Raw genomic sequence first — 18,589 nt, forward strand, 5'->3', positions numbered from 1 at the left:
TTGTGAGGGAACAGCGGAGGGGAACAGGAGAAGAGCTGGAGGGGATGGAATAAGGATGAATTTGATCAAAACGCATTATATAAAATTCTAAAAAAATAAAATAAGAAATATAAGCATTAAAAAAAAAAAAGAAAGAAAAGAAGTTGACAGAGTCAGAAGACCTAAGTCCAAGTACCAGGACCTCCTCTCATTAGGTCTAAGAGCTGGATTCTACCCGAAGTCTGTGCGGAACTCATCTGGATGACATTAGATGCCTTCCCACTTCACAATAACATTTACCATTTAGAAAATGGGCAGATATTTTAAAATATGGAGTAGATTTTAATTTATTGTTTATGTGGCATGCTAGCTTCCCATTACTCTAACAAAATAACTGTAAGTTAGACAAATCAACTTATAGACAAAGAAAGGCTCATTTTGGTTCACAGTATTGAAGATTTTGGTCCCTGATCAGTTGTACCATTGTTTTGGAAGTTGCTAAGAGGAAGTGCAGTGTGGAGACCGAGCATGCCAGAGGGAACTGCTCACCTTCTGGTACCTGGAAAACAAAACCGAAAAAGTAGGAAGAGCCAGGGTCCTAATATCCTTGAGAAGAGGCTCCTGTGACCTAACTGCATCCCTTTAGACCTCATCCCTAAGGATTTACCATCTCTATAATCCTGCCCTAAGCTGGGCACTGTACTTTTTAAGGAATGCTTATTTAAACCACAGCATGTGGCATCACTTGTTTCATTTTTTGAGGAGTGTTAGAATGAAGGGCTGAGATGTACTTCAGTTGGTACAGTGCTTGCCTGAGATGCACAAGGCTCTGGAGCTCAATCCTCAGCACCACACACAAGCCAAATGTGGTGAGTTCAAGGCAAGCAGGGCTCGTGGCCCTGCATTAAAAACATTAAGTAAATAAGAAATTAATTTAAATCTTTAATGTGCTGAAGTGAGGGAGGTTTTGCATCGTGTCTTCTGTTCTCATGGAACCAGATATATGCTAGTGGTTTTGAACTACCCTTTGGCCCTAGGACCTTCTGCCACTCTGCCCTTTTCCTCTCAACACAGGCGGGAAACATGGGTTTTGTTGCATCTCTAGGCAGAAATCTTGAGTGATTAAATGTCCTAACATACACTGTTACCCGGGTTGGAAATTCTGGTTCAAAAATCTTTCTACTGATTTCAAATGTCTTGTTGTTTTAAAGGCTCCGTGGAAGATGCTTCCGTGGCCTACAATACACTCTTCCATTGTCAAGGTTGTGTTCACCAGACTTTCTTATTTAATATCAAGCGTTCAAATGTGATCAGCCTCCAGTAATATTTCTCAACTTAGATTCTTACAAACTTTTCTTTAAGTCTTAGAATTAGCCGGGCGGCAGTGGCACACGCCTTTAATCCCAGCACTTGAGGAGGGAGAGGCAGGTGGATTTCTGTGAGTTCGAGGCCAGCCTGGGCTAGAGAGTGAGTTCCAGGACAGGCTCCAAAGCTACACAGAGGAACCCTGTCTCAAAAAAAACAACAACAAAACAAAATGAAAAACAAAAACAAACAACACAAACGTCTTAGAATTAAGCTCTCCAGTGACACTGCTCTACTGTCTTCTTCCTCTCTCAAAGTCTTTCCATTTTCCCCTTCAGATAACTGGCTGCAATTGAAAACACAAATGGATTGATAAGTGTTTCTGGGTTACTTTGACCATGAATACTGGGCACGGGTAAATTATTATAGAGCCTCCAGTTTTCTTCTTGAAAAATCATGGGCACCTTCCAAAATGTATCACCAGACTGTGAGTAACCATACTGGCCTGTGAAGCCAGTTAATGCATAGTCATATTGACTAACAGATATACACCCTGCCATGTTCTGTGAATTAGGTAACCATTTGGTCACACACCACAACCACACCTCTACTCAAGTTTCCAAACTCATTCTTTGAACTCTGCCCTTGAGCTTGTGACAGATGCTCAGTGGATCAGACCAATGCTAAGTAAAGGTCAACATTGGACCAATATTCTAAACTATTTGAAGCTTCTACCTCCAAAAAGATGAGTTCACATTTTTCTACCAAAGTTATTTCAATAACTGGAATAACTATGAGTTGGAATTCTTCTTTGATGTTAGGAAAGAATTTAGGTTTCCAGAGGCCTGAAGGAAGAAAAGTAATGAGTTTCCTATCAGCACAAGGTCAAAGTGCCTCCAAATCTTCAGCAACATCATCTGCCTCTGTCCTACACATGAGACCTCCTTATTGACTGATTGATGCTATATTGTACACACTGTGCTTGATTCGATTATACAGTAGTTGGAAGAGAACCTTGATTCATTGTTGGTGGGGGTACAAACTAATACAGCCATTGTGGAAATCAGTTTGAAGATTCCTCTCCCTCAAAATAGAAATAGAATTACCACAAGGACCCAGCTATCTCACTCCTGGGCATATGTCCAGACAACTCCAGAGCCTAGCACAGAGACATTGGCACCTCCATATTTATTGCTGCTTCATCCACTGTAGCAAAGAATTGGAATCAACCTCATTGTCCATTAATGGATGAATGGATCATGAAAATTGTGTGTGTGTGTGTGTGTGTGTGCGCGCACGCATGTGTTGAAATACTACTCAATTCTAATCGAAAATGGAGTTTAAAAAAATTGTAGGGGCTGGGCCGGGCGGTGGTGGCACACACCTTTAATCCCAGCACTCTGGAGGCAGAGGCAGGCGGATGTCTGTGAGTTCGAGGCCAGCCTGGACTACAGAGTGAGTTCTAGGAAAGGCGCAAAGCTACACAGAGAAACCCTGTCTCAAAAAACCAAAAAAAAAAAAAAATTGTAGGAGCATGGATGGACTTAAGATGTATAATATTAAGCAAGGTCACACAATCTCAGAAAGAAAAAAAACCCACATGTTCTCTCTCATATGTGGAATGTGGCCAATAATATATGTGGATATGTAAATAAATGTACATGTAGGTATAGTACACATGAAAAAGAGACCACGAAAGTCTCAATATTAGATGAAGAAAGACGATGCAGGTGATGAACGTGAGTTATAGAAGAAGATATAAAGCTAAGTGTCTTTCTAGTTCTGATTCTGTTCATCAGTCCTTTTGGTTTTGGATAAGTGCATAAAATATATTGGATATTGAAAGTGTAAAATTGAAGGTGGATTTTCAGAGCTTCTGTCTTAAATGCCAATTTGTTTATTTGTTTGTTCTAGACAAGGTTTCTCTGTGTCACCCTAGCTGTCCTGGAACTCTCTGTAGACCAGGCTGGCTTCGAACTCAGAGATCTGACTGCTTCTGCCTCCCGAATGCTGAGAGGCGCCCCACTGCTGCTCAGGCAGAATGCCAGTTTTAACCGCAGAGAAGTTCACTGAGCTGTATAGACTTTGGTTCTGGTTAATTTTTGTGTGCGACATTTTTACCTATTTGCCATTTTTGTAATAAAATTTAAAAAAAAAAAAAACAATAACTGGAAGAATAAACAATTAGCATTTGGTGGTGTGATTAAAACTTAGCAAGTAAAAACAACGCAGGTTCCTTACTCCTGGTACTTTACCCACAAGCCCCACTTCTATGACCTCCCCTAGCTCTGCTTCACAGCCACACCACTGAAGTGCTAATCTGAGACGCTAAAGAGTATTTTAGCACTCTTTAATTCAGCTGTAAGGGTGTACCTGAATACTTACCCATCAAAACGGAACTTTAAACACATGGAACCATGTGACCCAGCATGTCAACTTTTAGACAAGCATCAGAAAGAATGGAAGACCAGGGACTTGAACAGACACTTGGTCACCGGTTCATAGCCAGCATCCTTCAGAACCGCGGAAGGTAGGACGCCCCCAAATGTCCATCCGTATATACATAAAACCCCATGCGCTTGTGGAAGATGCAGACATGGTAATGGAATGTCCTTCCGCCAAACCATACCCACCAAGATTGTTAGGGAAGTTTCAAAGGTTGTTTCGCTGCCTCTCCCATCTCTTACCCACTGAAGAACTAGACGGGGTTTTAAAAAGTGACTACTTCTTATTTTTGTTCCCTCCTGACAAACCGAGGGGCTCTATCGTTAGCACCGAGAGGCTGTCCCCAGTGAGACTACCCTGTGTGGATAATTTAGGCGAGGCAGTGGGCTGGCCCGCAGGGCACTGGTGTGAGCCAGCACCACTCAGTGCGGTCCACTTCCTGCCCAGTCCACCCTCACCCCCATCCCCCACCCGACCCGACCCCACCCCCGCCCCGGATTACCCTCGGGGGAGAAGACCCAGAGCAGCAGGCGGCTACTGCATTGTCTTGTTAGGCAAATGTTTCACCTGCTTGGCCAATTAGCGTCCTCTCCCAGAAAGACGAGTTCAACAGGTTTCCATTTGCTCTTCTCCCTCTGCCTCCTGGGTTGGGGAAAAGGGCTGTCACTTTGCTTCGACCCTCCCCTTCCCTCCCTCTGGGCTCTTCCAGCCCGGCTCCGACCAATCGCGCCCGCTCCAACGTGTCCAGGTTGGCGGCCCCGGAGCTCGGCCGCCTGGATGCGCAGGGCTAAGGCGCCAGAGGGCCGGGAGCGGGGTGCCCCGAGTAGGGAGCCAAGTCCTGGGGTACGCCCGGGACGCGGCCCCGATGACTGAGCTCCAGCAAGAGGTGGAGGACGCCAAGCCCGCCAAAGTGCTCGGCAAGAGAGAAGGCAAAGTTGGCCCAGTCCAGTAAGTGACCTCTGGGGGTGGGGACGCGTCCAGACCGAAGTGCTAGCTTGCGTTCCGATGGGAAAGGCTTTCTAAACTTCTGTAGAGACCGCCTTCCTCTGTCTCTGTCTGTCGGTCTCTGTCTGTCTGCCTGTCTGTCTATGTCTCTTTCTCTCCCTCCCTCCCCCTTCTCCAACTCTTTCCTTTTCTTTCTCCCTGCCTTCCCTCATTAAAGATGCATTGTCTATTTTGCGATCCGGTGGTGATGAGAATTATTGGATCCGAAAGCATAATTGATGTTTTCTAATTCCCAAAAGAGATCTGGGGAAACTCCTCAAATCTTGGCGCCATGTCAAGAAACCTTGCTAAAATTTGCTTCAGTTCTTCCATTTGTGATTGATCTCTGGGAAGATTCAGGTGTCTCTGGTTACTGGATGTCATGTGTTGATCGCTTTCACAATAATGTGTACTTTATTTGATTTAGAGCTCGTGGCTGGCTCTCAGAGTTCCTCTTCACTGTTTCTACCTAAGAGAGAAGTAGTTGGAAACAAGTATACTTTCCTTCCATGTCTGTGTGCCCTTATACACACACACACACACACACACACACACACACACACACACACACACACACTATTTACAGTAGCATGAAGGAACACTGAAATATGTACTAAGACAAAAACACTTCAAATGCTGCTGTGTCTGTACTCTTAAAGCATTTCCGTGCATATTGGATTTGAACATTATCTGACCTGTAAATCCTTCGCACTGAGAACAAATATTTCCATCACAAGGATTTACGCCTTGTAAGGGTACTCTCTTTCCTTTCTGGTGCTACTTTGAATGCTTGTTTGATAATCTAGAGGTGTGGTTCTTTTAAATGATTGTTATTCTTGTTCCTCTTTTTAAAAGAAAAAAAGGAATCTTTGACTGTTTGCTGATTTGCTCTGTCACCATAATGTGTCAGAATGTATCACTGCAACATTAACTAATGGCACAATCAATATCTAAATAAGCCCAATTTTATTTCATGCTATTAAGTTGTTGGTGAGCCTGGAATGTTTTATTGATACTACTATCAATGATAGTTTCTAAGAGTGAAGACTCAACCTGTATGACTATCATATAGGTGTTTTGCTGTTGCTGGTGTTCTGTTTGTGAATCACAGCCCTGTTGCACGTGAGGACTTTCAAGCATGACTGCAGGCTCTAGATCAGCATTTCTCAGCCTGTGGGCCATGACCCCTCTGGAGGTGGAGCGACCCTTTCACAGGGGTTGCCTAAAACCATCCGAAAACACAGACACTTACATTACGATTCGTAACAGTAGCAAAATTATAGTTACGAAGTATCGATGAAAATAATTGTGTGGTTGGGGGTCACCATAACATGAGGAACTGTATTAAAGGGTCTCAGCATTAGGAAGTCTGAGGACCACTGCTCCGGATTCTATTATTTGAGTTTACATGGAAATTTGGGAAGAAGAACTGTTAGCTGCTATGGTCTGTGGTTTCAAGGCTGTGGCCATTCTGTCTCCTAGGTCTCTGTTCCCCTGACCTCTCTCTTCTTTGCCATCCAGTGTCCAGCAGCTTAAGCTAATGTTGCTCACCCTGCACTTGATCTTACTGGAAAGGTCAAGAAGTGGTATAGTTCCTACTCCTTTTGATGAAGAGAAAATGGTGACAGAACTAAAACACCCATAAAATGTGTTTTTTCTCACCCCCAAATAAAATACTAACTGTATAATAATAATTCAGATCTATGACTGGGTGTGATGGTACATGCCTTCAATTCCAGCACTCTGGAGGCAGAGGCAGGAGAATCTCCATGAGTTCGAGGCCAGCCTGATCTACATAGCAAGTTCCAAGACAGCCAGGGCTATATAGAAAAACCCTGTCTCAAAAACCCCAAAAGTAAATAAAGAACTCAGATCTAAGAAAAAGATGAACTATTAAGTAACACCTGTTTATCATGTTTATGTATACTTTATTTCTCCAAAGAAAACTCAGTATGGATAATCCTTTCACCATGATATAGACATTGTGTCTAGAGCATTGAGTGGCAAAGGGGTCTAGGGAACCTGGGTCTTGAAATTCCTAGTCCTAGATTGACCCAAGGCAGTGTACTTCCAGTTACACAAAGAATAATGACTCAAGTCTACTGAACAGCTGCCAAGCTTTGAAATCTCCATGTCCTGGGTGTCTAGATCCTCGGATAAGACTGTGCTTCAGATTGATTGGAAACTCTACCACAGCATCGGTATAAGTTTTGTTCATTCAACTCTTAGATATTAGGGAAATGCTTTCATAGAAAACAATAAGCCTGACCATACCAAAGCTCATAGCTCCCACACAAGCCTTTCATTTGGAATAATCCATTTCACAAATTCATTTCGGTTAACAAGTACTGCAGTGCCTATTTGTCCAATCATGTGGTCAGTTCAAAGATAAACGTGGTTTTGCATCTGTCCTTCTGGAACTCAGAAGAGCGGTAGAATGGGCAAGACTCAAATGTGGCCATTGCCACGTTACGTGGACAAGGTACTGTAAAAAGTTTGACCTCTAACTGGACCTTCCGTGTAGTTGAGATGTCTTAACTCTTGCCATCTTTGGTAAAATGTGGCAGAATTTGCTAACTTCTTTGTCCCTACAAGGCAGCACTTTCTAAGCCTGCCAGAGTCACTTTTGTTTCCATCTAGATTTTAGACATTTTCTTTTGAGCTCCTCAACTCTTGCTCTGGTGTCAGGATACGAGTTACTTAAAGAAGGGAGTGTTGCCGTGGTGTACTAGTGTGATAATATCCCTTGGAATCATTTTAGCTTACCAGATGTTTATGCTTCCTTCTGTGGGCTTCCAAGTGTCTCAGTAAACATTTGTGGGAAAGTACTAGAATGGCATCCTAACCGCACCACCTTCTTTCCCAGAGCCTAGCCTCCTAGGTAATAATAGTGGGTACTGTTGAGAACGCTTGCTATGTGAGAGAGAAGATGCTCAACCCTGCACACTCATTTGCACACAGAAATGAGACGGGCATCATTGTAACTCCATTTTACAGATAAGAGCGTTGAAGCTCTGAGAAGCTAAGCAGGATTAATACAACAGCAGCTCAGATTCCTGCCCATATCCTCTCTCTCTAGATAGAAACACGGGATGGTAATTCATCCCTGGGCCTTAGTTCCGGAGTCTGTACACCAGAGTGGCTCTCCACAGCCTACTCTAAAACACAGAGTTTTCTGCCGAACTTTTAAGGTCCTTCTAATTCTGGATGCGCATAGACCATCTCAACCTCCTTTCCTAATATTAGCCACCTGCACATCACTGACAGTGAGGGAGTCACACTAAGCAACCCTGTATTAAAGAGGAAACACAGAGCACCACCATGTCCATACCCAAATTACTCACAACAGTTAAGCCATAGAATCAGCCTTTATCTATTAGTGGATGAAGGGATGAAGAAAATCTAGTCCATACGCCCAGTGGAAACTGTGGTATAGGGGGATGCTATTTGGCTTCAAAAAGGCAGGAAGTCCTGTCATTTGGGATGTGAATTAACCAGGAAGACATTATGCTAAGGGAAATAAGCCGAGCTCAGAATGACAAATACTGCATGACATCATAGAAGTAGAATGATAGTTAGCCAGAGTACAGAGTGGGAAGGAATGAGGAGTTGTTGATCAGGCCACAGAGTTTCAGGGCTGATGAGATAGTGCAGAGTGTAAAGTCAGCTGATGGTCTGAGTTGGATCCCTGGGTCCCACATAGTAGAAAGAGATGACTGCCTCCCAAAAGTTGCCCTGTGGCCTCCACATGTGCCGTGGTGTGCACACGCACAAACAAAGTGAGTGTAACCTGTAATAAAGAAGACAGAATGTCAGATAGATGTTAAGAATAAATGTGAGATATGTTGGGTAGCAAGGTAACTAAAGTGACATAAATAATGTACATTTCAAAGTAGAAAAATATTAAATGTCTCCTCCTAAAAAATGATAGGTAGTGAAGTGCAGAATATGTTAATTAGTTTGATTTACTCATTTCATATTTTGTGTGTGTGTGTGTATGCCCCATAAATATATGCAGTCATGATTAGTCATTTTAAAGTGTTGATGAAGGGGGCTGGAGAGATGGTTAAGAGCACTGGCTGCTCTTGCAAAGAACCCAAATTTGGTTCCCAGCACCTACATGGTAGCTTGCAACCGTCCATAACTCCAGTCCCAGAAGGTCTGATGCCCTCTTCGGGCCTCCAGGGGCACCGGACACATGCACAGTACAATTCCGTGCATGCAGGCAAAACACTCATATGCCGTACACATAAAATGAAAAATAAATACATTTAAACTCTTAGTTTAAAAATTGGGGTAATGTTAGCTCAGAAGGAGGCTGCTTGAATAGCCTGTGTGAGGCCCAGCACCAGAAATATTAATAGAGAAATTAAATTTTGAAAATATTCTTACAAAACTAACAGAGGAGACACTATAGAGAAAGAATAGAGTTGAGTTGTCTCCATCCCAGCTCCCTCTGCTCCTTTACACAGAGTTTTTTCTCTCCTTTCTCTTTTATCTCTAGAAACCAACTCCAGTTTCCCTTCATGTACAACCTTCTACCTATCACTAGCCACAAACAGCTCTTCCTTCCTTATCAGTGCTCACCTTGTATAGATGTCGTCAGTTGTTGGAATTTAGTGTTGCTGGCATAATAATTATTCATTGCTTATTGAAGGGTTAGCTTGTACCAAGGGCTGCCGTCAATTGCTGGCAATCTCAACCCACTAGATGCTCTTGGGTATCTTTCCCCTAAGTGGGAAAGGGTTATAAACTGATTACATCCCCCCCCCCCCACACACACACACACACTAAATTTCTCAGGAGTTTATTCAAGGTGACCTACAAATGGTGACTTTTAAGAATGGTTTGCTGGTGAGCTAGGGAGGTGGAGACCCGTGGCTCCCTGATTAAGAAATCTGGCAAGCTTCTACCTGCATTCAGCCTGACTGTGTCAGGGGGAGCGCCACATGTTCATTGTCTGAATCACACTTTCTGTCAGCTATTTTTAGGTACGTTTGCTTGCCCATAGCTACTGCTTTTGCGGTCATTGTGCTAGACATTGAGGCAACTGACTCTCTTCTCACCAAGCTGCATATTTGTTGTTAGCAGGCAGTGAACCTGGGGCTGGAGCGATGCCTTGGTAGTTAAGAGCACATACTGCGCTTCCAAAGGACCCCCGACTTGATTTCTGGCTCCCTACTTCAGGCAGCTCACGACTGCCTGTAACTCCAGCCCCAGTGGCATCGGATGCTTCTTATCTCTGCAGTTCCTCTCACACTTATGAGCATACCCACACACAGACACACACAATTAAAAATAATTTTTAAAGGCTAGAGAGATGGCTCAGAGGTTAAGAACACTGGCTGTTCTTCCAGAGGTCCTGAGTTCAATTCCCAGCAACCACATGGTGGCTCACAACCATCTGTAATGAGATCTGGCTCCCTCTTCTGGCTTGCAGGGATACATGCAAACAGAACACTGTATACATAATAAATAAATAAATCTTTAAAAAAAAATTAAAAAAAATACTTTTAAAAGTGCAGTTTTCCCCTTTTTTTGAACCAAAATGGATAATTTAACTGTGTATTTTATTATCTTGGCTTTCACTATTTTTGTTACATTTTTCATTCTGAATTTTCATGCACCATTACATGAATAGTTCACATATAGCTCAGCATTTTTTTTTTTGATAAATTATCAAATGACTCGCTCCTTAAAATTATAGACCTAATTTAGTAGTGGTCAAGGTACTATTACTAAGTTTCAACAAATGGCTAGAACTGAAGATATATTTCTCAGCAAATGTTATTTTGGATCATATCCTGAATAATGAATAATGAATTACATTTGCAATATACATTTTAATGCAATTTGTCTTTTTAAATCTGAACTTTAATAACTTGAGACATACGGATTTTAATTTAAGCTCAGTGGGAGAGGGCTTGCCCCACATTCGTAAGGTCCTGGATTTGACCCCCCTACACCAAATAAATAAATAAATAAACAAATAAGACTATAGAAATCTATTTAACTCCATGTGTAAGTAGAACAGGAGAATAGATTGCATGATAGAAACATTGCCTTCAAAGGACGCTTTCTGGTATTTTCAGTAGTTATTTTGGGGACACTTTTTTTTTTTTTTTACTTTAAATTCAAGTTCAAGGGGCTGGAAAGATGGCTCAAAAGTTAAGAGTATTTGCTGCTCTTCCAGAGGACCTGGGTTTAATTCCTAGCATTTCCAGGGAGTCTGATGTCCTCTTTTGGCCTCTGAAAGCACAGGGCACATACGTGTTATACATATGCATATATAGACAGATAGATAGGTGCATGTCTATCTATATATATGCAGATAAACACTCATACATAAATAAAATGAAATCTTAAAAAAAAATTTCAACTTTAAGTAAAAATGAGTAACTTGCAGTAAAAGTTGCCCATAAAGCTTTCCTGAGCTTTAAAATTTGTTATTGCATTTAAAACTTAATGCGTGTGTGTGTGTGTGTGTGTGTGTGTGTGTGTGTGTGTGTGTGTGTGCATGCATGTGTGTGTAGGGGTACAGGTCAGAGGAGTTGGTTCTCTCCTACCGTGTAGATCCTTAGGGATCGAACTCAGGTCCTCAGTTTGGTGGCAAGAACCAAACCATCTCACCCGTCCTCAGTTAAGCTTCTCATGGTTCTTAATTTTTCCTTTTACTACATTTATGTGTGTGTGTGTGTGTGAGAGAGAGAGAGAGAGAGAGAGAGAGAGAGAGAGAGAGAGAGAGAGAGAGAGAGAGAGAGACATGTGTATGGAGTCAGAGGGAAACTTCACAGAGTTGACAGCAGGCTTTACTGCTGAGCTATCCCACCAGCTCTGTAAGCCCTTTAAAGCTACATAAGATAATGTTGGGTGTACTTGACAGTCAAAGTAGAAAGTGAGGGAGTGGTCCTGAATTGGAAACAAGAGAAGAAAGTCAGTCCTAACCAAGTGCAACTTGATTTCTCTAGTGCTTTACTTTGAACTTTCGAAGTTCCCAGGAAGTACAAGAACCTATTATATGTTATGCTTCTGTCCATGTGTGTGTGCTAGTGTGTATGCTTCTGTCCGTGTGTGTGTGCTAGTACGTGCGTGCGTGCGTGTGTGTGTGTGTGTGTGTGTGTGTGTGTGTGTGTTCATCTACCTCTAAGTCATCAAATTCGACAACCCCACTTCAGTGGCTAGTTTAAACTTTGGGGTAGGAATTAAACATTATAGTATATTAAAAAGTGCAAAAAGTACGTTGGAAGGCAATCCTCAGTAGTGAGACATTGAATGATAAAGATACACATGTTCTGGTTTGAAAGTGTTTGAAAATAACTGTAGTGAACCAAATCAGCTCTATGGCTGGGTTAATATCACAGGAAATTGCTGGTTTATCCAGAGAATCAGAGTTGAGATTTTGGGTCTTCCTGGAGCCTGACTGTTTAAACTGTGGGATGCAATCCACATATGGGATATATTACTGAATGTGGGAGTCAAGAAAAATTTGGCAACAGTCACAGGTTTCTGAATGAAATGGCCACAGTTAATTCAAAATCAAACACATAATGAACCTGAGGTGTTCCTCGCCGTGTTGCATTGTGGGTTTCTGTACCGCCCTGATTCTGAGCGCAGAACAAGTAGACGTTGTAGGGTGCACGCTGTCTCACCACGTCATGCCAGCAAACACTGCCTGAAACGCCATCCCAGATCCCAGACTGTTCTCTGTTATAATCCCAGACTGTTCTCTGTTATAAACTGTGGTATTTTCACTGCACATACAAAGTTTTCTGCTCTTACAGGGATGTAACGGTTTAATTATGGATAACAGACTTTTTAATATTTTCCTGCCATCATTCCCTGCCCTGTATCAAATCAGTATATCTCTGGATTATAATGTTAGGATGTTTGATTTTTAAAATTGCTGTTTTTAGAGCCGGGCAGTGGTGGCGCTCGCCTTTAATCCCAGCACTCGGGAGGCAGAGCCAGGCGGATCTCTGTGAGTTCAAGGCCAGCCTGGGCTACCAAGTGAGTTCCAGGAAAGGCGCAAAGCTACACAGAAAAACCCTGTCTTGAAAAACAAAAAAACAAAACAAAAAAAAAATTGCTGTTTTTAAGTTGCTGACTTAGAGAGTATTATGCCCAGATCACGGGGACCCCCAAAAGACCACCACAGAGACCGAATCCCATATGTAAAAGCAAAGAGCCTTTATTTTCAAGTTCTGAGCTTGGTCCCTCTGTCTGTTTGATTAAGTGGTGTGAGCAGAGAGCCCTGAGCCCAGGTGGGTAGTGTTTTTATCATAGCAGTGGTTGGGGTGAGGAGATTTCCAGTGTTCAGGACCCTGATTGGCTGACATTTGTCTAGCGGTATCTATAAAACAAAAACAGGGGTGTGCGAGACTCAGGGACATCTGGCCATCTTTTCTAACCTTATCTAATGGTTAGAATGTTTAGGATGTCAGGTACTTCCCCTTAGATGTAGGCCCTCCCTGGGTGGTATCAGCTTAAGGCTTTTCCTGGGTAGGGGTGTTGCCTGCCGGTAAGCCTGTCACAGAAGCTGTGTCTGGGCCTCTAAGCTTGTCAAGGCAGCTGTATGGTCAAGCTGTTTTGGGGCCCCACTACAGAGAAACGGCCTGGGTATCAAGGACACTGGCTGCTCTTCCAGTGTTTGATTCCCAGCACCCACATGGCAGCTTACAGCCATCTGTAACTCTAGTTTCAAGGGGAATCTGATGCCCTCTTTTGGCTTCTAATGGCACTGCATGCCTGTGATGTACACATTTTAAATATTTTTTTAAAAATTGTTCAGCCAATTTTTGTTTGGGATTAATACAGGGTCTGAAATTCTCCCAAACATACTTCTGCTGAATTTGTGCCAAGGAATATTCTCAGCATTGACAATTATCAAATCAAGATGTCTATCAACTCTATAAGATATCCCTTGTAGTACTTATATCAAATATTCAACCAAAATTTAATCCTTTATATTACAATAATCAAGCACATCCATCACTAAGAAATAGTAAAATTATACATATAGCAAAAATTGTTTTAAAATACATTTCTTTATGATTTATTATCAGTCACTGCTTCACTTGTCGGCCTATTTTATATATTTGTATACCCTGGGTCGTTTCTTGCTGGGGGTGTGAGTTCAAAAGATTGTTACTGCAGTTAGGGTCAGAGTCTATGGATTGATAGAGCTATAAAGCCAGGCTTAGTCACCTCTTCTCATAAGCTAAATTTAAAAAGCCAAATTAAGCTGGGTGGTGGTGGTGCATGCCTTTAATCTTAGCATTTGGGAGGCAGATGCAGGCGGATCTCAGTGAGGTCAAGGCCAGCCTGATCTACAGAGTGAGTTCCAGGACAGCCAGAGCTGTTACACAGAGAGACCCTGTCTCGAAAAACCAGGGGGGTGGGGAGCCAAATTAATACTGAAAACCAGGAAAGGGAAATTTGCCAAAGTAGGAAGAGAGACAGAGGACCCCAGGGATGCCACCACCACCCCAGTCCACTTTTGGATGCCTGGCCTGAGGTTCAGGATCAAGGTTCAGAGATCTGCATAACTAAGCTGTGGCCCTACTCATCACTGACCCCCTCACTACACTCCGTTGTCTCCCGCACAGTGGTCTGAAAACTGCACATCTTTCTGGGAGACAAGGTCCCCTCGTGGCTGCCCCGGGGATTCAGACACCTTCCTCTAGCTCGAGATTCCAGGGAAATTCTGTCTCTTGCAGTCCATTGTTTCAGTAGTCTGTCAGCCAAGGTGAGGGCCAGCGAGCCAGCGTGTCTTTATCACAGCTGGTTCCTGTCAGAACTTTCTGGGGGTCATAAACTGGAGAAGTTGAGAAGACCAATTCCACAAGAAAGGCCCTGGCCAAGTACGGAGCAGCTGAGCCTCCATTTCATTACCCATGTTGTATCAGCTCACTTTGAAGTTTAAATGGGGACCGTAAGAGGTGCGCTTGGCCCAGGGCTGACATTTCCCAGCACTTCATACACTGTAGCTGTGTTGGTATATGCTAAGGGCCTGGGACGTACTATGGGGTGGAGGTGGGAGAAAGATGTAATACTTAGTAAGTAAACTGTCAAAATTAAGAAGGTTTAAAGTCTTCCAGTGGCATACGACGACGAGCTGGTATGTGACCCTGAGGAGTCTTTGATGGCTTTTGGCTTGGCGTTTTCGATGCAGAAATTCACATGTGCTGTGTTTCTGTGGCACCCAGCTTCTTTCAATGTTAGCGCTTGGTTTTTATCACATCCGTTGCCCTGTGCTCTTACCCAGGACACGGGATCCTCACACCCTGACTCATGGCACTTCCTCTTGTGAATCCGTAGCCTTGACCTGCCAGGTTTTGTGCATGGGTTAAATCCAACAAAAGGCGCTCCAATTCCTTGCTGATCTTTGGCATCACTTCGGGCATATCACACTTCTTCTAACAGAATAAAGCAAATGTTTTTATTCTGTTGTCCTGTGAGGCCATTATCCAGTGTTTTGTTTTCTTTACAACGCTGAATTTCAGGTGGACATCCAGTCTTGTGTTGTGCGACGATGGGAACACATTTGGAGAAATGGTGCTGTTAGGGGACTCTTCCTTGGTGTGGACATCGAGAGTGTACTTACGGCAGACTGCTGCACACCCAGCCTTTTGCTTGTTCTTGTAATGGTCTAATCTGTTGCCCCCCAGGGCCTTAGTGAAGGAGACAGTAAAAGATTAAATCCAGCACAAGAGAAAGTGATGCAGTCGAGGAACTTGTTAAAAAGGGGGTGTAACCTGCCGTACTGACAGTGATCTTTTTATATATATATATATATATATATATATATATATATATATATATGAGAGTAAATTTGGAAAGCATAAAAAGCATGGCAGTAAATATTTTTTTAAAAGTTTGTTTTCGTTGTCGAACAGTGTGTACCTTATAATAATATTACTATGCTTTTGTACAGTTGGCCCTACAATTATTTACTCTGTACCAACATCACCATAAACACAAAGGACATCACGATACCATGTTATAATGCTGTAATGTCACGGGAATTATTTTAATTAGTCAGTAGGAATTATTTTAACTCATTATAGCATTTTTTTTCTTTTTTCCATGCTCATGTGTATGTGTGTGTGTGTGTGTATTTGCAGGTGTGCGAACACACATGTGTGAGTGCACATTCACATGGGTGTCCATGCATGTGGAGGCCCAAGGTTGGTGTCTGGAATCATCCTCAATCATTCTTCCATCTTATTTAATTGGGGGTCTCTATCAAACCCAGAGCTTGCGAATACTGTAGCCTCTCCAGCCAGCTTGCGCTGAGGATCCTATCTCTGCCCTCCGAGGCTGGAATAACAGGCCACCCACCGTACTTTCTCAGCATTTCCGTGGGTTCTAAGGATCTGAACTCCAGTCCTAATACTTGAATGCAAGTGCTTTAACCACTGCGACATCTCCCGAGCCCTCTAGATCCTTTACAGTCTCATGGGCCACTGTGATCTATGTAGTGTTTCATTGACCAGAACATCGTCATGTGGCGCACGATCAGATAGAAGAAGTTCTGCACTTGGGTTGGGGGTTGCATGAGGTTGAAGGCTGATCACACACATCTGGACCACAGAGCTTAGTGAGTGGCAGACATTGCTATCACACCCCACTCCTCCCAAGTTTCTCTGCAGCATAGTTCTTTACCCACACAGTGACTGCACTGTTCTAAACCATCAGAACATGGCTGTCACATGGCCTTAGCTCGTGGACTTCTGAGCCCAGTGGAGGGGGAGGTTCCCAACTGAGCAGTCCCAGTTATCACTTCATTGTCTTTTTTTTTTTGTTTTTGTTTTTGTTTTTGTTTTTGTTTTTTTTTTTTTTTTGGTTTTTCGAGACAGGGTTTCTCTGTGTAGCTTTGCGCCTTTCTGGGACTCACTTGGTAGTCCAGGCTGGCCTCGAACTCACAGAGATCCGCCTGGCTCTGCCTCCCAAGTGCTGGGATTAAAGGCGTGCGCCACCACCGCCCGGCTTCATTGTCTTTTGTTTGCTTTTAGTTTTTGAGACAGAGTTTGTCTACATAGCCCTGGCTGTCCTGGAACTTGCTATGTTGACCAGGCTGGCCAAGAACTCAGAGATCTGCCTGCATTCTGCTCTGACAGAACAGAAGTGAATATTTTTCCATTGCTGCTTTATGATGTGCACTGTAGTTATTCATAAATCCCCTATTTTAAAGCCTATAGTTGAAGCCAGACAGAGTAGCACATGCCTTTTATCCCAGCACTCTAAAGGGAGAGTCTGGCAGATTTCTGTCTCTTTGTGGTCAGCCTGGTCTATGAAGAAAGTTCCAGGACAGCCAGGGCTACATAGAGAGTCCCCACCTCGGTAAAATAAATCCCATAGTTTGGTTCTTCTTTGCACAGATGTTTCTAGAATGTTTTTCTAGAGGGCTGTGACTGATTTGTTTGAAGAGCATGTAAATATTGTCTGTTTTAAAGTAGTCACCAATGGAACCCAAGAACTTGAGCAAGAATGCCACAGTTTCACAAAATCTTTTGAAAATCCATCTTGCAGAGTTACTTTCCAAGCCTGATCAAATAGCCACAGGGTTGGCAAAGCCTCTTCTTTTGAGAGAGAATTCAAGTTCTGGAAACAGCCTGAAGTTGTTTGAAGCCAATTTTGGTGAATAAAGTGGACAAGAATAGTTTAAATACCTTTAAACCTTTCTGTAAATAAGATCATTTTTTTAAAAAATCAAAAACAAGTTGTAACTATAAAACAACAAGACAGTTTCTGGGCAATATTTACAATAATTTCTACACATCCAGATCTAGATTTAATTCCCCCCTGAAAACAGCAAGTATTTATGATTGCTATTCTGTTCTAAGTGGTTTTCAATTCTTTTGATATACTCAGATAAATGCTGATATAGCATTAGCATTAAGAATATTTTAAGGGACTGGGAGATGTATCCATTTGTACAGTTTCCATTTTACTTGCCGTGAAAGCATAAGAACCTCTGTGTAGTTAAAATGAAAATTGCTCCCATAGGCCCATAGGGAGTGGTGCTTTAGGAGGTGTGGCCTTATTGGAGGAAGTGTGTCACTAGGGGTGTGGGTTTTGAGGTTTCAGATGCTCAAGCCAGGCCCAGTGTCACTCTCTCTTCCTGCTGCCTGCTCATACAGATGAAGAATTCTCAGCTACTTCTCTAGTACCATGTCTGTCTGAGTGCCATCATGCTTCCTACCATGATGACAGTGGTCTAATCCTCTGAACTCTGAAACTGAAAGCCAACCCCAATTAAATGTTTTCCTTTATAAGAGTTGCTGTGGTCATGGTGTCTCTTCACAGCAATAGAAACCCCAACTAAGACAGTCTGAGTTCAGATAATGAGCACTCACATGAGAACAAGCCGCAGAGTGCACCTGTAATCCCAGTGTTAGGGAGGTAGAGACAGAATCTCTGGAGCCAGCCACTATAGCCAATTGGTGGGTTCCAGGCTCAGTGAGAGACCCTGCTTCAAAATATAAGGTAGAGGGCCTGGACAGATGGCCTGGCTGTTAAGAACACATTCTGCCCTTCTGGAGGACTGGAGTTCAGTTCTCAACACCTATGGCTGGTGGTTTACAGCCATCTCTAACTCTGGTTCCAGAGAGATCTTATACCTCTGTCTTCTGCAGAAACCTACACTTATGTGCACAGACACACGAATACACATAATTAAAAAATAAAGTAGAAGCCTGGTGGTGGTGGCACATGCCTTTTAATCCCAGCACTCGGAGGGCAGAGGCAGGCAGATCTCTGTGAGTTCAAAGCCAGCCTAGTCTATAGAGTGAGTTCCAGGACACAGAAACCCTGTCTCAAAAAAAAAAAAAAAAAAAAAGTAGAGGCCTGAAGAGACTCAGAGGACCTGGGTTCA

The 18,589-nt window shown here is 42.9% G+C and overlaps 1 protein-coding gene across 2 annotated transcripts in view; it reads left to right on the forward strand.

Moving 5' to 3' along the window:
• Positions 1 to 18,589, forward strand: part of Gramd2b (GRAM domain containing 2B) — a 100,220-nt gene that overhangs the window by 24,913 nt on the left and 56,718 nt on the right. Inside the window, exon 1 of one of the 2 annotated variants that reach the window (XM_059246104.1) lies at positions 4,457 to 4,677. The exons of the other annotated variant lie outside the window; for it this stretch is intronic. Within the exon in view, the coding sequence (XP_059102087.1) occupies positions 4,595 to 4,677 (83 nt within the window). The 5' untranslated portion in view covers positions 4,457 to 4,594. Of the gene's footprint in view, positions 1 to 4,456; positions 4,678 to 18,589 lie in introns of those variants that run through there. 2 annotated transcript variants of the gene reach the window in all.

The sequence above is a fragment of the Peromyscus eremicus genome, chromosome 19 (assembly GCF_949786415.1).
Source record: "Peromyscus eremicus chromosome 19, PerEre_H2_v1, whole genome shotgun sequence".
Lineage (NCBI taxonomy): Eukaryota > Metazoa > Chordata > Mammalia > Rodentia > Cricetidae > Peromyscus > Peromyscus eremicus.